Here is a 19,333-nt window from a genome sequence, read left to right as displayed (position 1 = left end):
ACGTGGTCATGTGACTGAGTTCTGGCCAATAGGATGTGGGTAGACCAGCTCTATCCCTTCCACAAGCCCTACCCCTTCTCAATGAGCTTTAAACCACATAGAAAATCTGCAGATGTGCTGAACTCTTTTTATAATATTTTTTCCTATATATACACACCCATGGTAAAGTTGAATTTATAAGTTAGGCACAGTAGGAGATTAACAATATCTAGTAAAAAAAAATAGAATGATTATAACAACATACTATAATAAAAGTTATGTGAGTATGATCTCTCTGAAAATTTCTCACCACCTTTTCTTTTTAAAGGAAGTACTTTACAGGTTCTCTTTTGGCAACATCACTACACTTGCACTTTGAGGCCATTTACTAAGAACAATAAGGGTTATACTGAACATAAGCACTGAGAGATGATAATAGTTGATAATAGTCTGGTAACCTAGTGATTAACGTTATGTGATTAACGGGCTAGTAGCATATACAGAGTGGACATGCTGGACAAAAGGGTGGTGTGCATCCAGGGCTGGATGGAACAGGCTGTGTGAGATGTCATCACACTGCTCAGAACAGTGCACAGTCTAAAACCTATTGTTTGTTTCTGGAATTTTCCATTTAATATTTTCAAACTGCTGTCAACTGCAGTTAACTGAAACTGTGGAAAGTGACACTGTGGATGAGGTGGGGCTCCTGAACTGAAGAGGGTGGAGCACAAGCTGAAGGGAACCCGAGTCCCAGTTATCCCACAGAAGCCTGACTTATCAGGAACACATGCCAAGCTTCGAGTGCTTGTCCTCCTCTGCTGCCAGTGTCTAGTGTTTCCTTAACTGACATCCCTAAGATGCACACTTCCTGGGCATGCCATCCGCATCACAAGCCCCAGTGTCCTCCCTGGGGACTGTCATCGGGGAATATTTGGGGTGAAAAGGGAGAAGGGTGAGGCAGGGAGGAGACTGAGTCAGCTTCCCCTCTCCTCAGTTTTGATGTGCTGGGTCCCCTCCTGGAGGGCAGCTGAGAAATCCAAATAGCCCACTGTAGCTCCAGAGAATCCCAGCGCCTCTGCGCATCATGCGGGAGGGGCTTGAACCCCAGACCTTAGAACCCTAGAAATCAGATTTTGGAAAGACTGGAAGAGGTGTCACAAAATCCCATCTGTGCCATTGAACTAAAAGGGAAACGGATCCTGACGTCCCCTAATAAATCAGGGATGAGTGTGTTCTCATTCATCCATTCATCTATTCTTTTACTCAATACACGGATATTAATTCCTCATGGATCAGGCACACGGGGATCAAACAGAAGGTTCCTGTCTCGTGGAAACCACCCACAAGCCCATTCCCCACACGAGCAGGCCAGCAGCACTCGGTACAGCGGAGACTAAAGCGAGAGAAGGTGTTAAGGGAAACTGTGTGCTGTTTTTCCTGGTGCCATGAGAGGAGGTGTCTCTGAAGAAGTAGCACTGACCCAGAACAAGCCTTGAGGGCACCTGGGGAAGGGTTTCCCAGGATGAGAGAACAGAAAACCCCTGTGCACACGTAACAGGGGTCTGGGGAATAAGAGGAGGCCAGGTAGCTGGAGCTGAAGGCCTGGGGTCAGGAGGAGAACTAGGAGAAGGGGAGAGGGTTTCATCCTGCAGAGCTGTGTGGCTTGGAGTAGCCCTGGTCTCTGCGTGACTCATTGTCCCTCTTGGACCTGGCTCTTGTGGATGCTGCCCCCCTGGGTCGGAAATGACTTGGGGCTGGGGGGGGGGGGACTCGTCTCTGGCTGGGAAGAGTTGACAGTGTAGAGGGAGGGACAGATGCCACCATAGTTCCCAGCTGGTGTGACCAGAACTGTCAGAAGGCATGGGGGAAGCCCGGAGGAGGTACCAGGCCTGGCCTGAGAACCAGGGAAGGAGAGGCATTAGAGGACTGGGCCTGAGTGAGTCCTGGGAAGTGGGGAAGGGACTTAGGCCACCATTCTGTGGAAGCCCCAAGGTGAGAGGCCTGAAATACTGCAAGGAGGGGGGCTCTTTGAGGTGAAAGGGGAGAAGTATGAGGTGGGAAGGAGACTGGGGTCAGAGATGGCAGACCATGTGGCTTTGCAAACCATTGTAGTCAGCACACTGGGACACTGAGATGCCCACCCCAGCTCTGACCTGACGGAGGCACCCCCAAGCCCGAAGCCTCTGTGGCTCCATCTGTGAAATGGAACAGCTGGAATCGAATGACCCCTGTTGTCCTCCAGTGTGTGTGATGCCCCACAGGAAGGATGGCCAGCTGGGGCCGTATCACACACACCCTGTGTTTCCCTCTCCCCGACATTCTCCAGTGTCCCTCATTGCATTGGGAGAACTGGAAGAGACACTCTCCGTTTCTTTTGGATCAAGCTACACAAGAGCTGGGTGTGGTGGTGCACACCTGTAGTTCCAGTGGCTTGGGAGGCTGAGGCAGGAGGATTGCAAGTTCAAAGCCAGCCTATGCAACTGCAAGGCACTAAGCAACTTAGTGAGACCCTGTCTCTAAATAAAGTACAAAATAGGGCTGGGGACGTGGCTCAGTGGTTACGTGTCCCTAAGTTCAATCCCTGGTTAAAAAAAAAAAAAAAAAAAGGCCACACAGGTAGATTATGCAGCAAGACAGTGTCAAGGGTGAGTTCTTCTGGCCCTCCAAGGCTCTCACTCTTCCGATGGACTGTGCCTTGAGAGTGCCTAGGAGAGGCAAGAACTGCATCCAAGTTGACAGCTGACCTGCTGTGTGGTCTTAGGCAAGTCACTTGGTCTCTCTGAGTTTCCCTTTCCTCCCCTAAAAAGTAGTTCATCAAGACAGAAACAATCTGTGTGTAGAATAACCATCTATAAAGTGTGTCGCCTAACACCAAGCACACAGGCCTTGGAAATGATAGTTAGCATGTTGTTCTCTGTTTTGGTGAGAAGAACAATTGGAGGCAGGAGGAAGCTGTTGGGTTGGAGGAGCAATTCGGCACCGACAGGGTTAAAATGGGACCAGCTGCCCCCAGTCCTGGTGATAAGGTTGGAGGAAACACAGTCCAGGTCCTCTGACCTGTCACATGCGAATTTATGAGGTGCTGGACACTTTGAGTAAAAAAGTGGAGGCTCCCGACAGCTGCAGCAGGAAACACTCAGGGTCAGTGGCCAGAAGGGGCTCAGGACTCTCTTGAAAGAGAGAGAGAGGCGGGCAGTAGGCGCCGCGCAGACGGCCACCCAACAGGCAGGGAGGTGGAGAGGGATGGGACCCAGGCAGAGGCAGGGGCCCTGCCAGGTGAAGGCAGGGAGACTGAGGCGGAAAAGGACATGCACTCTGGCGAGAGTGAAGTCACGAAGTCCGGGAAAGGGGCCGAGTCAGGGCTCAGGATGGAAAACAGAAGACGCGAAGAGGTGGCCCTCGGGGCAGGAGGCAGATGCAGAAAGAGGAAAGGAAGGAAGGCCACAGGCGAAGAGCGGGTCAGGATGCGGCCGGAGGGACTCTCGGGTCCGTGCGTCTGTACCTGCGGGTGCGTGTGCGCTTGGCACTTGTCAGGGCCTCTTGGCTGGCGGGGCTGTGTCCACGTGCGGAGGGCAGCGCGGGGGGGGGGCATGGGGTGGAGGGAGCGGGGGGCATGGGGTGGAGGGAGGGCGGGGACCCGGCGCTGCGATGGGTTGTAGGACAGACCAGGCTCAGGGACCCGCCAGGCGACCCCCCTGCGCCCGGCCCCGCGGGCAATCGCGCCGCCCCCGCGCGCCGGCTCCTCCCCGCGGGGGCAGTGCCCGCTGCGCCGAAGCCCTCCCTAGACCTGGCGGCAGCCCCTGGGCGGACAGCGGGTCCCTGGCGGCGGAGCGACTCCGCGCCCAGCGGATGCGCCCCGCTCTCTCGCGCTCTCAGAGCAGCCCCAGCGCCACCGCCGGGGCCGTCGGGTCGCCCGGGGAGCCCCGCGCCCGCCTGGACCAGGCTGCCCAGATGCGGGCGCCACTCTGCCTGCTGCTGCTCGTCGCCCACGCGGTGGACATGCTCGCCCTGAACCGAAGGAAGAAGCAAGGTACGAGGCGCGACAGGGCAGGCACTGCGGGCGATGGGGGATGTCCCTTGGGGCCTCTGCCTGTTGCCTGGTTTCTGGGCTAGTCACTCCTCCAGGTAAACGTCAGACCCAACTGACAGATGGGGAGAGTGAGGCGCCAGGCACCTGGTAAGAGAGCCATTGAGCAAGCTGGACCTGATGGCTCTCCAAGGAGGAGAGAGACCCGCAGGACTTGCTCCCTGTCACCCCTGCCCCTCCCCTAAGGTAGCAACTCTGAGCCAGCCTGGGGGATCAGGGACTAGGAGACAGTGGTTGAGAAGCCATCCTAAGCATTCAGGTGGAGTCTGGAGGTGACATCTAGAGCTCTAGTCTGAGAATCCAGATGTCCCACTCCCAGCCTCATCACACACCCTGACTCATGGTGTCACCTCCCAGAAGGCAGTGATCCCCGGTGGGCCTCCTCTGGTGAGCTGAGCCAGATGTGAGACCTGAGTTCAAGTTCACTTATTCTGGGATTGACCTGGAAGGAATTCAGTGCCTCCAAGAGCCTCAGTCTTTCCATCCTTCCTCCCAGGGCCACTAAGAAGAAGGACCAAGGTTCAGATTCTAAAGGGGGGGGGGGTAGCTATGTGCAGGGTCACTTCAGGGTCCTATCCCAAGTCTCTCACTGCTACAGTCAGATCTGCAGGAGGTGGGTGTGAAGCTGCCCCTGCAGGGTGACAATGGGCAGAGTCAATTAGCAGAGGAGAGTGGAGGAGAGCAGAGCAGCAAATGTCACCCCTGAGTCCTGGCACCCCAGGGTGCCTGTCTGAGAATGAGCTGGCAAGTGCCAGCCAGTGTGCCGAGGGTGCTCCATGCGCTGTTTCGTGGAATCCCCACTACATCCTGTGTCATAGGCGTCATCCCGTTTTATAAAGCAGGGGACCCGAGGCTCTGTCGGGTTAGGCGGCTAAGCTCTCCAGCACCTGGTGGGATGCCGTGTTTTCTGTCTCTCCAGCACGGGTCTGAGCTGGGGAAGAGGGGGAGACGGTTTGCCCTGGGGGGGGGGGACTTCTCGTGTTGTGTGGACTCCATCACTCCTGGAATGCAGCAGGAAGGAGGGGGCTGTGGAGAGCCAGTGGGGTGCACAGCAGGCTCCAGCTCCAGCAGGGGCTACACAGAGATGACAGACAGGGAGTGAAGAGATGGGTGGCCTCAGGTGAGCTGGGGAGACTTGGGAGCTTCTGTGGCATCCCTCTTGAATGGCCTTTGTCAGTGAATCAGAGCTATGGACTCTGAAACCTGGGTTCAAATCCCCGCGTCCCCAGCTGCATACCCATGGGGAGGTCACCTTGCTGCTCTGAACCTCAGTTTACCCACCTGAAGGTCCTGTAGGAAATCTCTAAGAACCTTCTCAGTTGTTAAAAAAAAATATATATATATATATATGTTTTTAAAAAAAAGCTTTCTCCTCCCAGACTCATCTTTAAAATGGGAATAAAAATAATTTTAAAGGCCAGGTGCAGTGGCGCACTCCTGTCATCCCAGCATCTCGGGAGGCTGAGGCAGGAGGATGGCGAGTTCAAAGCCAGCCTCAGCAACCGTGAGGCCCTAAGCAACTCAGACCCTGTCTCTAAATAAAGTGTCAAAGAGCCCTGGGATGTGGCTGAGTGGTTAAGTGCCCCTGGGTTCAATCTCCAGTATTAATAATAATTATAATATAATTTTTTTAAGTATCCGACTCATCAGGAAGACGGTGGGTGAGTCTAAACCAGTGAGTATACATAGTCATTCATTCACTCGTTCATTCAGCAAGTGTGACAGGGCAGCCTCTGTGCCGGGCCCTGTGAGACCTCGGGGACGCCAAGGTGAACACACCCGGGCCTGCTCCGAAGGCTGCCAGGATGCAGGGACAGCCCTGCCCTCCCTTCCCCATTCTCCTTGCAGTGCCACAGCCTGTGACCTTATTCAAGAGGTCAGGGGGTAGGGCTGGCAGGACCCGCAGCCTCCCTGTCTGAGCCTTCGCCCTTGGGGCCTGGCTCCCGCAGACCCGAGCCTCCTGGGGTCCCACGTCACTGTTCCTTGATGAAACCCAATTTTTCTGTTTCGAAGACAAAAAAGAATGAAAGAAAAGGCTTGAGAAAGGTTCTTGGATCTCAAGTGTCTCTTACAAAACATTTTGATTAATTAAGTATAAATGAATAAGAACCAGATGGGGATGTTTCTCTTGAAACGTGCCGGGGTGTCCTGGCTGTGCGACAGGCAGAGTGAGGGGCTCTGGTTTGTATCCCCTCCCCACAGATCTGGAGCTCAATTTAGGGGATGAGGAGAAGCCAGACTGTGACTAACTTTCCCCAACATCCCAGGCCTGCAGGTGAGAGGTCCCCATGTTCACAGGCGACTTTTAGATCCTTCTAGACCTGAAGCAGCCGGGGGCAGAGGGAGGAGCCCTGGAATTCAGGTAGATGGGGATTCACACCCTGAGCCCCTCCTGCCCTCGCCCTGTGATCTTGGGGAGGCCACACACCTCTCCATCTGTGAAGTGGGAGCCGCTGTACCTGCCTCTGGGCGGTTGGGAAGATTTAGCACCGGCCCAGAGGGAAGGTTCTAGAAGGCACCCAACGGGGGCTTCACAAGGATTCGGCCACTTCCCATCTGACAGCAGAGTGGGATGCACATGGCCGGGTGGAGGGGCGTCCCACATGGGTTGAGTCACCTGTGTCTCTGGCTCATTTTGCGTCGTCACACAAACCTTCATTCTCTCTGAGCCTCTTTTTCATGTACCGTGAAATCACGGGCCCTGGAGGCCTGAGAGGTGGACAGCAGGTGACACTTCTGTGCACAGTGCAGAGCCTGTGTGCAGAGCCAGGAGGTCCCCACTGTCAGTTGTGCATAAAGCAGGGACCGACACCTGGGCAAGCAGGTGTCTAAAGGCAGAGCTGAGGACAGGTCTTCAGGCCAGGCCATGACTGGGCACCGAATGAGGTGTGTCCCCTGGATGCTGACACCCAGACCCAGCCAGGTCCAGGTGCACATCAGCAGCGAGAAGAAGGGAAACGCAGATAGCTACAGAGCCGAGTAGAGGGGGTCACCTGGACAGCAAGGGCAGGGCAGGTCGTCCTGTCCTCTGAGGGCAGGGTTTCTTTATGAATAGGTCCAGGTGAGAGCTGGAAAGCAGATACTCCTCACGGGCGTCCAGCTTCCCCTCCCTCTGAAGCCAAGCAAAGGGGGTGCTGCTCCTACCTCCTGCTGCTGAGCCCTGGGGAACGTACCTCCCTCTCCCAGGGATGGAAGCTGTCCAACTCCTGAGCTCCTTGAGTGTGAATCCTCACTTGGTCACAGCCTGGTGTTACACCCACTTCCCGGACGTAAGAGGCTCGGAGAGGGGCCCTGGCCTGCCCTGGAGCTCACAGCAGCGGAGCTGGGCCATGGATCCAGGGCTTGGGAGGCTCCATGGCTTGTGCCTGGAAATAGAAATGACTCCTATCCCTGACTGGCAGTCACAGAGTGGCTGCAAGGGGGGTGTCTCTGACAGTGGTGGAACCGTGATTTAGTCAAGTAGAGGTGGCAGTGGCGGGGGGGCCTCCTGCAGGACAAGGGGAGAGTCTAGCCACGGAGGAAGAGCCCAAGGGACCCTGTGGCTGGAGGAAGAGGAGGTTCCATTGCAGACGGGTCCAGAGTCCAGTCACGGAGGCCTCGAGTGGATCTATCTGCCACTTTCATCATGAAGAACTATTGACTGGGCCTCTCCTCCCCTGAGCAGGGCACTGAAACGGACAGCAGAGATGGCGCTCCAGGGTCACTGAGAACGTCACCGCAGGACCCTGTTTCTCCTCCACGTAGCCCAGAGAAGCAGGCTGGCCACAGTCCCAGGCTCAGCTGGGGAATCTGAGGCACCAAGAGGACACACCGCTTGGCTGAAGTGTCACTTGGATAAAGTTTATTCATCCATCTTCTGCCTGGTGAAAAAACCGAAGTTCACATTAATCTGAATAGGTTTGAGCTCCTCGAGGGGTCAGGGAGATGAACTTAGTGGCAACCAGCACTTCTGAGCAAAGTGGAATGGACCGGAACAGAGAGAACAGAACAGGATGGAATAGGAGAGGAGAGGATAGCAGAGGGTAGGTCAGCAAGCTCTTTTTTTTTTTTTTTTTTTAAGAGCCAGGGAGTCAACATCTGGGGCTTTGTGGATCCCTTAGGATGTGTCACATACCCCACTGCCTCAGCTCCTGGGCTTGCAAAACCACCCAGATCTGGCTGATAGGCCTTGGTCCATGAGCTTGCATTTCAGAAAATATCAGGATGCATCGCAACCGTTAACGCCGATTATCATTTTGAGAAATGTACTTTGGCTTCTGTGTCTATGTGACTGTGTGTGTGAGGGGGTGAGGTGACTGTGTGTGCACACCTCTGTGATGCCAATGAGTGTGTGAATGGTGCTGTGCGTGTGTGTGCACTGTGTCTGCCCCAGGTGCTGTGTGTGAGCTGACACAAAACTCTAGTTCTCACCATTGTCCAAAAGTGTGGACGCCACTCAGTCACCCTTGCTGCTTCTACACCCCCATGGCCAGCCAGGTGACCAGCGCAGGTCCTCATGAATGCAAGATGCAGGGCCTTGGGAAAGCAGGAGGATCCCCATACTCCAGATGAGGAGACTGAGGCCCAGCAGGTTACATGGGGATAGGCAGGGAGCTGGGGGTTGAGCCCTTGGTGTCTGTCCCAGGGACGCTGGAGGTACTTAGTTTAGCCGTTTGTTTCTCGTCACCCTGAATCTAGTGGCATATTTTAGCCCCTGAAAGGGCCCTCAGTGTCTTCCTGCATCACATACCGCAGGGCAGCCAGTGTGTATCAGGCATGGCGTGGTCCCTTCACCTGGTCCTCGCCAGGCCCGTCTGGTGGCCGCAGTTGCCCTTCTCCTGCCTGCGGAAGATGAAGGCGACTGTGGACTTCTCCAGAAGCCCACCTGGGCTGCCATGAACCAGCATCACTTCATAGTTTGAAGACTTCCGTGTGGGGTAGGATCATCGACTAGTGGGGTGTTAAGGCCGAAAAGGTCCATTGAGACCCTAAGACCCATCCCCGTCCAGCTGGAGACCCCAGAGCAGCACCTTCCTAGGTCATCAGCAGGAGCTAGTGTAGGTGCAGCAGTGCAGGGTGAGGACTCTGCGTGGACACAGAAGACAGCCCTCCAGAGCCCACAGGGAAGGTGGACCTTACAGAACATGTCTCCCCCATGTGACTCTGGGGTGTTCAGTCTGCCTCACCCACCCCCCACCTCGGGACGGGGTAAAAGTCAGACCAAAGAAACGAAAGGGCTTTCTGCAGATCAAGGCTCTCTGTGGAGATGGCCAGGTAGCCAGAGGCTGGCCAGGGTCATGGCCTCTGAAGGGCCTCTCCAGTTGCCTGAGCCGTGTGGAGCCACCATGGGGTCTGTGGCGTAGCTGTGTGGTCCCCAGGAGGGATGGTGCAGAGGCCTGTGCCAGACACAGAGCCATGGTGGCCTCAAGGTGGCCCTTCCCTCAGGTCCCTGGACTGTGGACCCTGCCTGGACACAGAAGGGCCCCAGGCTTGGTGGTGGACAGCCAGAGGCCCAGGCCTCACCAGTATCTCTACACGCATATATGTGTTCTTAAGAATGTGTTTTTGTTTAAATTTTTTAAAAAGCTGTCCCTCGATATCCTTGAGGGAATACCCAATTTATCAACCTACAGAAATGGCAACTCCATGTGCTTCAACTCACACTCCTCTCCCGTAATTCCGTTTCGTCCTCTGAAAAATGTGGCTGATAGTGGTCTCCTCAAGGTCAAGTCAGGACGGGAGGCCTTCAGATGCCAGATCTGAGAACGCTCAAGTCCCTGGTATAAAAGAGTGGAGTGACTGCACACAACCTGCATACATTCCCCAACTACTTTAAATCTTCTCTGGAATAAGTAGAAGACCTGATGCAAAGTAACATGTCTATAAATAGTTGTTACACTCTATTGTTTAGGGAATTATATCAAGAAAAATGTCTGTTCATGCTCATTACAGACCCAATTTCCTTTTTTAGTTAATATCTACAACTGGAGGTTGGTCAAAACCTTGGATGCAGAAACTGACTCTACTTAACTTTCTCTGGCATCAAAAGGGTAAAAAAGGCTGTTTTGATTCGGTTTTTAATATTGGGCTTTTGCTCTATGCCAGGTCTTGCCAGCATTATTTTATTCTGTTTGGCAATGTCAGATTCTGTTCTAGGTTCACTCTATGTATCAAGTTAATAAAATTCTCTTGATAAACCTGTGAGGTGAGCGCATTATTATGCCTATTCTACAGATGAGAAAACCGGGGCAAAGAGAGGATAAGTAACTTTACCTAGTCCAAGTCTGCCTGGTCCCAGAGCCTGAGCCCTGACTACTGAGCTTTACTGCCTGGTGGCCGCCTCTGCCCCTCATGGCCGCCTCTGCCCCTCATGGCCACCCAGGGAGGGACCATTATTATCCACATTTTATAGAAAAGGAAATAGAACTAAGGGAGAGGATGATTCACTGAAGTATATGAGATTGTCATGTCTGTAAGTTGAAAACGGTCAAATGTTAGCAACTTCGTATTTCAAATGCTTGACAAAATGAATTTGGCAAAACCAGAACTTAAATCAATAATTGAAGGCAGAGCTTCTTGGGTCCATAACCACCATGTCTGGGCTTCTCCCAGTTCATCCACATCACACCACATCCCCCAAGGTGGCTTGAGCCTATTATTCTCCCTGTTATTCTTGATGCTATTATTCTACAGATGAGGCTGTCCTTGCTCAGAGAGGGGAATCCACTTGTGGAGGTCACACAGCCCGGGTGGGGAGAGGTTGGGATGGGTGCTGACTCCCTCCTGAGGATGTCCCACGTCTCCGTGGGCTGGAATCTCCTTGGCCCTGAATAAATCCACACCCTTCAGGACGCACCCACCCCAGCCTCCCCCTGGGATTCCTCCAGATCCCACAGGAAAAGGTCCGCTTCCTGCCTTGGGATGGGCCAGGCTAGCTCTTCCCAGGCTCTGCTGTCCCAGGCTGGACCACCGCATCTGCCTGGAATGCTTTCTTGTCATGAGGTTGTGCAACTCCTAGGGCCACCGCTCTGCGTTCCCCAGGCTCTGAGGGCCTGCTGCTGCCGGGGGAATCTGCTTCAAAAGAAAGGCACCCCCGAGCCAGGGGACCCAGACCACACGGGGAACCCGCTTCCTTTCACCAGAGGACTCTGACGGCAGGGCCACATCCACCAGGGTGGGGACATGAAGAGAAATGTCACCGTGGCTCTTCAGAGACAGCTCTGTTGAGGGAGTGGGCACAGCTGTCTCAGCACGTCCAGACGGGCCAGGGGGACTCTGCCACTCACTAGCTGAGTGGCTCTGGAGAGGTCATCTCTCATCTGGGCCTCGGTTTGCTGATGTGCAACACGGGACCTGGACCATGTGTTCCCAGCACATAGGAAGCGGAGCATTCGGCCATGACTATTGGGAGTGCCTGGTGCCAGCGGGGAGGCTGGGGTTTGGGATCTGTCAGGCCTGGGCTCAGCTCCCAGCTCCGCTACTGCCCGGGCTTGGGTGAAAATATTTCCCTCTTGAATGTCAGTGTCGTCCATCAGGATATGGGGCCAAGAACAGCATCTGCTTCCCATGGTCGTCCTGGGGAGGAAGGCTATGCATGTGACCCATCTGGAAGACAGTGGGTACTTAATTCATGGTCGTAATGGTCATGCATCAGAGAAGGTTGATTTTTCTCTTGTGCAGAATGATCAAGCCTGATGTCACACATGGGCCTGGCTCTGTTTGAAGGTCCTCAACAGACCTGACTCCTCAAAATGTCATTTTAAGGAGCCTAGATTCCAAGTTAAGTGTGGTCCTAAGTGCGGTGCAACTGTGTCATAGTGACCCATCCTCTGAGCTTCTGTTCGTTCCTCTGTGAAAATTCCTCTTAAAGGATGACAGGGAGGATAGATGGTGCAACGTGTGTGTGTGTGTGTGTGTGTGTGTGTGTGTGAGAGAGAGAGAGAGAGAGAGAGAGAGAGAGAGAAAGAGAGAGAGAGAGAGAGAGAGAGAGAGAGAGAGAGAGAGAGAGAGAGAGAGAGAGAGACATTGACCAGTACAAAATGTATAAATGATATGACGGCTGTTTGAGGCTGGGGCTATGGTGGGGCCTGACTTCTGCCCGCTGCGCACAGCGCGCTGGAAAACCAGAGTCAGACGGATTTATTTGGGACACGCCTTTCCTTCCTCCTCCCCTTTCAACCACCAATCACCTCCAGGCTTCTGAGTCCATCAGGCTCCGCCCACCCCAGGCATTTGAGCCAATCAGGCTCCTTAACGCATAGCACATTAACAGCGTCAGTCGGCCAAGACCTCAGTCTTGTTTGGGGTTTTCATTTTATTTTTCTGTATTTTTATAACTGTTACCAGTAGCGGGGTTCTCTTATTTTACTCTTAAGATTTTACTTCGTTTATTGAAAAACTTTTATTTAAACCTGCTAAAGTTATTTTTAAAGTTTTAGTTTTTATTAATTTTAAATATAATTTATTTAAATGTATTTTACAGAATTCCTTTTTTATTTCACTTTTACATTTTGTTTTTGGGTTTTTTTTTTGTTTTTTGCTTGATCTATGTTTGATCATCTAACTTTGCTTTGAAATGCTATTTTATTGTAGCATTCTTTTAATTATTCTTATTTCATTTTTAATTCCTCTTATTTTAATATGCTTTTTTTGTTGTTGTTGTTTTTCTTTAAATTTAATTTAACTTTAATTTTGCCCTTTTCGGGACGACTACTGGGGACTGAACCCAGAAGTGCTTTGCCACTGAGCTACAGTCCCAGCTAAGACAGGGAGGCTGGCCTTGAACTTGGAATCCCCCTGCCTCTGTGGCTGTATAAGGCTTCCCCGGACTGGGCGAGGTGGCGGTCAGGGAGAGGGAGAGACCCGCTTCTGTGTTGTCTGTTGAGTTAGATGAACGGCCTCTAGCCCATGCTTGTACTAAATCAATTAATTAGAACAAGGACATAATCAACTTAAATGTCACTAGATTCAAACACCTACACAATCTGTGCACAACAGATTCATGGTTTGACGGCTTAACCTGGAAGAAACATTCTGAACCCCAAAGAGCTAATGATTGACATGGGATTTGATTTCCACATTAAGTTCACCTGGGAGTCTGCACTTATTTCCCCCAAGAAAATCCTATCTATAGTCTAGAGAGTCTACCCTGGGTGGGTCCCTGTCTTCTCTTGGAGGCTGAGGTGGTGGGGGCTCAGCACCCTGCCTTGATGGGGGGGGTGCCTTTGCTTTGATGTCCTTTGAGGAGTCCCCTTGGGCCTTGCTTTCAACACATCCTGAAATTCGTGTAAGTCAAGACCCTGCGAAGACCTAGTTGAGGTCACCGTCCCCTTGGAGTGACCTCATCTGACCCCTGTCCAGTGACAGTATTACTCACGTGCCCACCTCCCCCTTATTTTGACACTGGCAGTGTCTTCCTTCCGTCTGACACCGTTTGCTAACTGTGTGTTCCCTTGGAGAGGAGAAGTCACTACATTGCAGACAATTTGGGGTCCATCCCTGGTGGGCCTCAGGCCTGAGAGAGTTCCCAGCTTTTGAAAGCCTATGAGGCAGGAGTCAGCGGAGAGACTGACAGGCCACCAAGCAGGCCTGGCCTAGTGTTGTGGGCTGAGGCCCTGGCTTGCCCCTCGACAGCTCTTTGCTGTGCCACCAAATGCCGCAGTCTGGCTGGGCACAATTCAGGAGCCACTTGTCAAAAGAAACGAACTTTATTTTTAGAACACACACACCGCACCACACAGCTCTTCAGGAAAACCCTCAGAGCCCAACTGCCACCACCAGCTTCCCACAAGCCTCCAATGAGCAGCTCCGTGGTCTGAAAGGGCAGGGAAACAGCCCAATGAGCATCACCGCAGAGGAGCCAATCAGTTGGCAGCTAGAAGTTTGCTGGGGCCGCTGTGAGCCAATCATCAGCTGGCAGCTGGAAGTTTGCTGGGGCTCCTTTGGCTGTGGCTCTCAACATCTCCCCCTCTCTGTTTAAACAACAAGCATGTGGCTTAGGGACTGTGCCTGCCTTAGGTTGTCACACCTGTGGATAGGTCTTTGTACCAGCCGGGGAGGGGGGTGAGGTTCTTTGCCTCACCTCTTTTGGCCCCCAAATTTTAGCTGAACGACCATCACAAGCAGAAGGGAGGAGGATGCACCAAGCCAATTGATGGCTCCTTTTGGAAAAATTGTACCACCGATGACACCATCAGCAAAAATACCCCAACACTACCACAAGTCGCTGCACCAACAGATAGTTCACAATGCATACAGGTGAATTCACAATTGTAGCATGTTTCTGGCCTGGCATCTAAAACCTGTTGTACTGCAGCTGCCACGACTTGCCCTTGGTCGTTAATGTCTCTACATAATTTAATATTGGCTCCATAATGCTGGAGCCACCCCCTTGACCTCTCTGAGCATCAGTTGTTCATTCATGAGAATGGGGTTAACTGAAGCCCCACCCTTGGGGTTAACTGGCCCCTCCACCCTGAGCACATCTCAGAGAGGCACTTCTGGTGGCCCAGGCCTCCTGTCACTTTGTTTGCACTGTCTGCAATAACCCTGTCCCTGCTGGGATGGAAACTTCCTGAGGGTTAGGGCTGTCATGTTCACTGGTGTCCCCCCGGTGCCTAGAGCGGAGCCTGGCACACAGTGATCACCCCCAATGTCCCCAGGGACGGGTTCCAGCACCCCATGGGTACACAATCCCCAGATGCTCAGTCCCTTTCACAGGTGGCATCGGATCTGTAAAACCCTGCACATCCTCCCCTCCACTTGAGGCCACCTCCAGATTAGTTTTGGTACCTACTGCGAGGCAAATGACGTGAAAATGGCTGTTCTGTTATTTGGGGGTGGCGGGGGCGGGCGGGGGTGACAATGAGAAAGTCTGTGCATATTCAGTCCCGACTTTTGATTTGTTTTTGTTTTTGTTGTTGTTTGTGGTACAGGGGTTTGAACCCAGGGGCAGCCCACCACCAAACCACAGCTCTAGGTCTGTTTTTTTGTTTGTTTGTTTTGTTTTGTTTTGTTTTTCTACAGGACCTCACTAAGTTACTGAGGCTAGTCTTGAAATTGTGATCCTCCTGCCTCAGCCTCCCTAGTCAGTGGGATTACAAGCATATGCCACCTCACCCAGCTAGACTTTTTTTTCCCAAGTATTTTTGACATGAGACCCATGGATAGGAGGGATGACTGTTGTGAGCCCCCCATAAGTATTTGTGGAAAGAACAGTCTTCCAGGGTGGGCGATTGTCTCAGTTTCCCTATGAGCAAGCTGAGGTTAGGTGACTGTCCCAGTGTGTCAGGTGTGGGGCTGGGATGGAGAGCAGGTTTATCTGGTCCCAGACCTTGGATTCCCCTTTCTCCCTCTGCCTCACTGCCTTACTCTCTCTGGGGGACAGAGTGGCAGAAGGAGAGACCCCAGCCATCCTCAACCCCAGAGCAAAGAGCAGCAATGGGAAGGGCAGACCTGGTCTCCCCAGTCAGGGGAGAGGCCAAGCTGGGTATAGTCCCAGGCAGGAAGGAATAGCTAGAGAGAGAGAGAGAGAGAAGCCAAACACACCCATTCAGAGACCTGAGTCCCTGCCCTCACTGTGTGGCTCTGAACACGTTCCTGCCCCTCTCTGAGCTTCAGGGCACCATCTATAAAGTGCCATTACTACCCTGTGTGTTCTGGTAAACAGATACTGCCCAAACTCCCTTGTCCAAATGGGAGACCTTTTGGATCCTGCCTATCTTGTGGGCCATAATAATATTTCATTCTTGTTTTCATCTTCAGTTTGGAAAACTAGTGATGTGGAGCAGCTTCTCATGTGGTTACTGGCTGATTTATCTTTCTTCTTTGAAATACTGGTAATATCTTTGTCCATTCCCACCCTCTTTTTCTTATTGATTTATAGGAGCTCTTTGTATATTAAGGACAGTTACCCTTGACTTGTTTTGTGGGTAACTGGCTTAATGATCAGGAAGTTATAAACACTGCATGTGCTTTTTGTCTTCTCCAATTCTTATTTCTAAAACCCAATCTTTAATCACTTTGGCCAGACCTCAGAGCTTTTTGGTAACTTTGAGGCATCAAGTAGCCCAATCCGGTGCTAAAATTTTAAAATATAGGTCTGATCCGAAGCTCTCTCTTCTTCCCAGCAGTAGCTTGGCTCCTGACTCCACCGCCCTGCCTGTGGGGAGCTGGGCCTCGCTATCACTCCATCCCCTCCTCCTCCCAGGCTCCTTCCTCCCTGGTGCTGGGCAGCTTTTGCCACTAGAATGAAATGCGGGAGGTAATTAACTTGAAAGAGAAATGTTTTATTTCGCTCAAAATTCTGGAAGTTCCACTCCAAAGTGGGTGGGCCCATTGCTTTGGGTGCTGGGTGGCAATGGTGGGAAGCAAAAGAGGGAGAAAGAGAGGACAGGGTCCCATGTCCCCCTTTAAGGGAATTCCCCCCGCCCCCCTACCGCCCTCCCAGGCCCCTCCTCCCAGGAGGGACAGAGCCTTCAGCACAGGGACCTCTGGGGGACACTCGTCCGGGCCACGGCACCCTGTGTGTTGGGAACAGAGACGGCTGTCACTACCTCCCAGGTACTCCTGTGGCCTCCCAACCCAGGCCCCGTCACCAGAGAACAACCAGGGGCCAGGCCCACGTGTTCGGGTGCCGTCTCCGTGCCCCCTGCCCTGGCCCATCTGGGCTGGGAACCTGCAGCTTGGGTCAACCCCAGCTGCCCCCTTCAGGGTCCCTTGACTGGGACAGGAAACGGCCCAGGGGTAGCCTTCTGCATCTCTGCTAAGGCCCCTCATCCTTGAAGGCACGGGGCAGGTCCACAGGTGTCACCTTCCCGGCTGTCACACGATGAGCCCGCCTGGGGAGGGCCTGCCCCCGCCCCTGGACAGCCCTGAGGTGCTCTAGGCCAGAGCTGCCACGGCTGGGGCGGCCAGGGGGCAGGGACAAGGAGCAGGAGGAGAGGTTGGCCCCCTGCCCCATAGTCCAGGAGGGGGTACTGGCCCCAGTTTGGGATTCATGAGGCGGCTTCCTTTACCGCATAGGTTGGGAGGAAGGGAGGACTCGGGGCTTTGTTTCAAGACACAAGTTCTGCAGCAGCAAGGTCAGTACCATTCGTTCATTCATTCAACAAACGCTGGCAGGCCCTGTACAAGGTGCTGGAGGGTCAGTGGCGAGAAAGGCAGAAGTCCTGGGGAGGTTCATCTTTCCAGTCTAGTATTACCTCATGTCTCTTTCCGCCCTTATGTTCCTGGAGTCTAAAACAGAGCCTGATACATAGTAGGTATTCAAGGAATATTTGCTGGATGGCTGAGAGATAAGCTTAAAAACGCAGACCTTAGCTGGGCACAATGGCGCTCGCCTGTAATCCCAGCAGCTCGGGAGGCTGAGGCAGGAGGATGCAAGTTTGAGGCCCTAAGCAACTTAGTGAGGCCCTGTCTCAAAATAAACAAATAAATAAAAAGGGCTGGGGATGTGGCTCAGTGGTCATGTGGCCCATCAAAGGACACAAGGACCAGGTGCGGTGACCTGGTAGAGTCGGGGTCCGCTCAGTGAGGGTCCAGTCTAGCTCGACCACATCCACTTTCGGTCTTTGAGCCTTTGCTTTCCCAGCTGTGAAGTGGGGAGTCACAATAGTGTCCCACAGCGAGGCCCGGGAGCCACGCCACCCGCTTCCCTGGGGCTTGGGAGCAAGGGGGACTGGCAGGCCCTGCCTTTGGTCCTCTGCATCAAACCCACCTTTAAACCCTGGACTCCTGAGCTTACTGTGTGCACATGGCAGTGTGGGAAGCCCGATGACCCCTAGAATAATTTTTGAGGATCTCACAAGTTTATGCCCGTACACCCCCAGGTACACAGGATGCTCTTGCTGTTCCACCTGGGCTTAGAGAGGTGGGATGGTGGACAGTCCAGCGAGAGTCTGTCTTAGACACTGGCTTTCAATGGACCAGTGATGGAGAGGGCATGGTAGAGTCAGGGTTCAAACCTACTTCTGTTGCTCTCCTGGCCAACGGTGACCCTCAGATTAACATCACGTCAGAATCACCTGAGGTGCCAGGCGCGGTGGCACACGCCTGCAATCCCAGTGGCTCAGGAGGCTGAGGCAGGAGGATCACATTCAAAGCCAGCCTCAGCAACTCAGTGAGACCTTAAGCAACTCAGTGGGACCCCTGTCTCTAAATAAAATACAAAATGGGGCTGGGATGTGGCTCGAGTGCCCCTGGGTTCCATCCCTCAGTACCTGGCTGGCTTTGCCCCCCAGGCTTCTCCTCCTGGTGGAATGCACCCTTGACCTCTTGGGGGGAGGAAAGAGTTCGGGAGAAAGGTCAGCAGCCTGTCCTTCCTGGGCAGCCTTCCTGCCTCCGTTAAAATGTTAAAATCACGTGGATCCTGTGGGAGGCAGTGGCCTCAGCCCAGCCCGGGGACAGCTGGGCTCGCAAGGCCTGTGGCTCGGCATGGGGATTAAGGGGGCACCCAGGAGGCACTGGCTGGAGGCAGCAAGGCTGGAGGTCACCCCATCACTGTCTGCTGAACATGTGCCCTTCAAGGACCACCAGTCCAGCCCTGGGAAGAGGCCCGTGGGCTAGAGGCCTAGTCTCCTGGGGGACTCATCTCCAGGACCCACCCCTGGCTGGGCATGGCGCAATCTGCCCCCATGGCGGGAATGTGCCGGGGCCCTCTGAGCCAGCCCCCAGGGGTGGCGACTGCCTCCCAGATGTGGCTGTCTCGGCGGGCCTCCAGATGTTGTTTATTTCCCTTGGTCATCAGTGACATGCGTCCCCACTGCCAGGAGGGAGCTGGGGTGTGCTGCCCGGCGCTGTCTGTGTGGGGCCCTCTTGTGTGGCTCGGAATCCTTCCCAAGGACAGAGCAGGACGGGGCAGGCAGGGCCTGGGTCCTTGGAGGCTCACTCCCTGGGGCGAGGGGCAGTGCTCCTTCTGCCCGCTCACCCTCTCAGCCCCAGGGAGCCCTTCAGGACAGCTGTAGGACGTCCTTAGTCCACCATAACTAATGATGTTCTCATGCAAGACGGCTTCCCTGGGCACACCCCAATTATGAAGAAACTCTACCCCCGAAAATGTTGGCGTCAAAGAAAAAGCCCTGATTGTCAAAGGCATTCCAGAATCTCAGATGCCCGTGGAGGCAGGGCAGGTGGTGAAGGTCGCCGTAGTAACAGTGATGTCATTGAGACCCTCTCAAACGGTCAGACCCCGCCCGGCTCCTCACGACATGCCTTGGAAGCCTGCCAGCAGGGTGACAGGTGGGAAACCTCTGGCCCAGAGAGGTTCACCCAGGAGTACCAGGTCACATG

General features: G+C 53.6%; 1 protein-coding gene across 1 annotated transcript in view; it reads left to right on the top strand.

Annotated features, from left to right (window-relative positions):
* The first annotated feature begins 3,897 nt into the window (after nucleotides 1-3,897).
* The window catches only part of RSPO4 (R-spondin 4), a 30,238-nt gene continuing 14,802 nt past the window's right edge, over nucleotides 3,898-19,333 (top strand). The window contains exon 1 of the mRNA XM_081292365.1: nucleotides 3,898-4,009. Coding sequence (XP_081148491.1) covers nucleotides 3,931-4,009 — 79 coding nt within the window. The 5' untranslated portion in view covers nucleotides 3,898-3,930. The remainder of the gene's footprint in view (nucleotides 4,010-19,333) is intronic.

The sequence above is a fragment of the Spermophilus citellus genome (genome assembly GCF_964194105.1).
Source record: "Spermophilus citellus genome assembly, chromosome: 4".
Lineage (NCBI taxonomy): Eukaryota > Metazoa > Chordata > Mammalia > Rodentia > Sciuridae > Spermophilus > Spermophilus citellus.
This window is presented reverse-complemented; position numbering and strand designations above follow the sequence as displayed.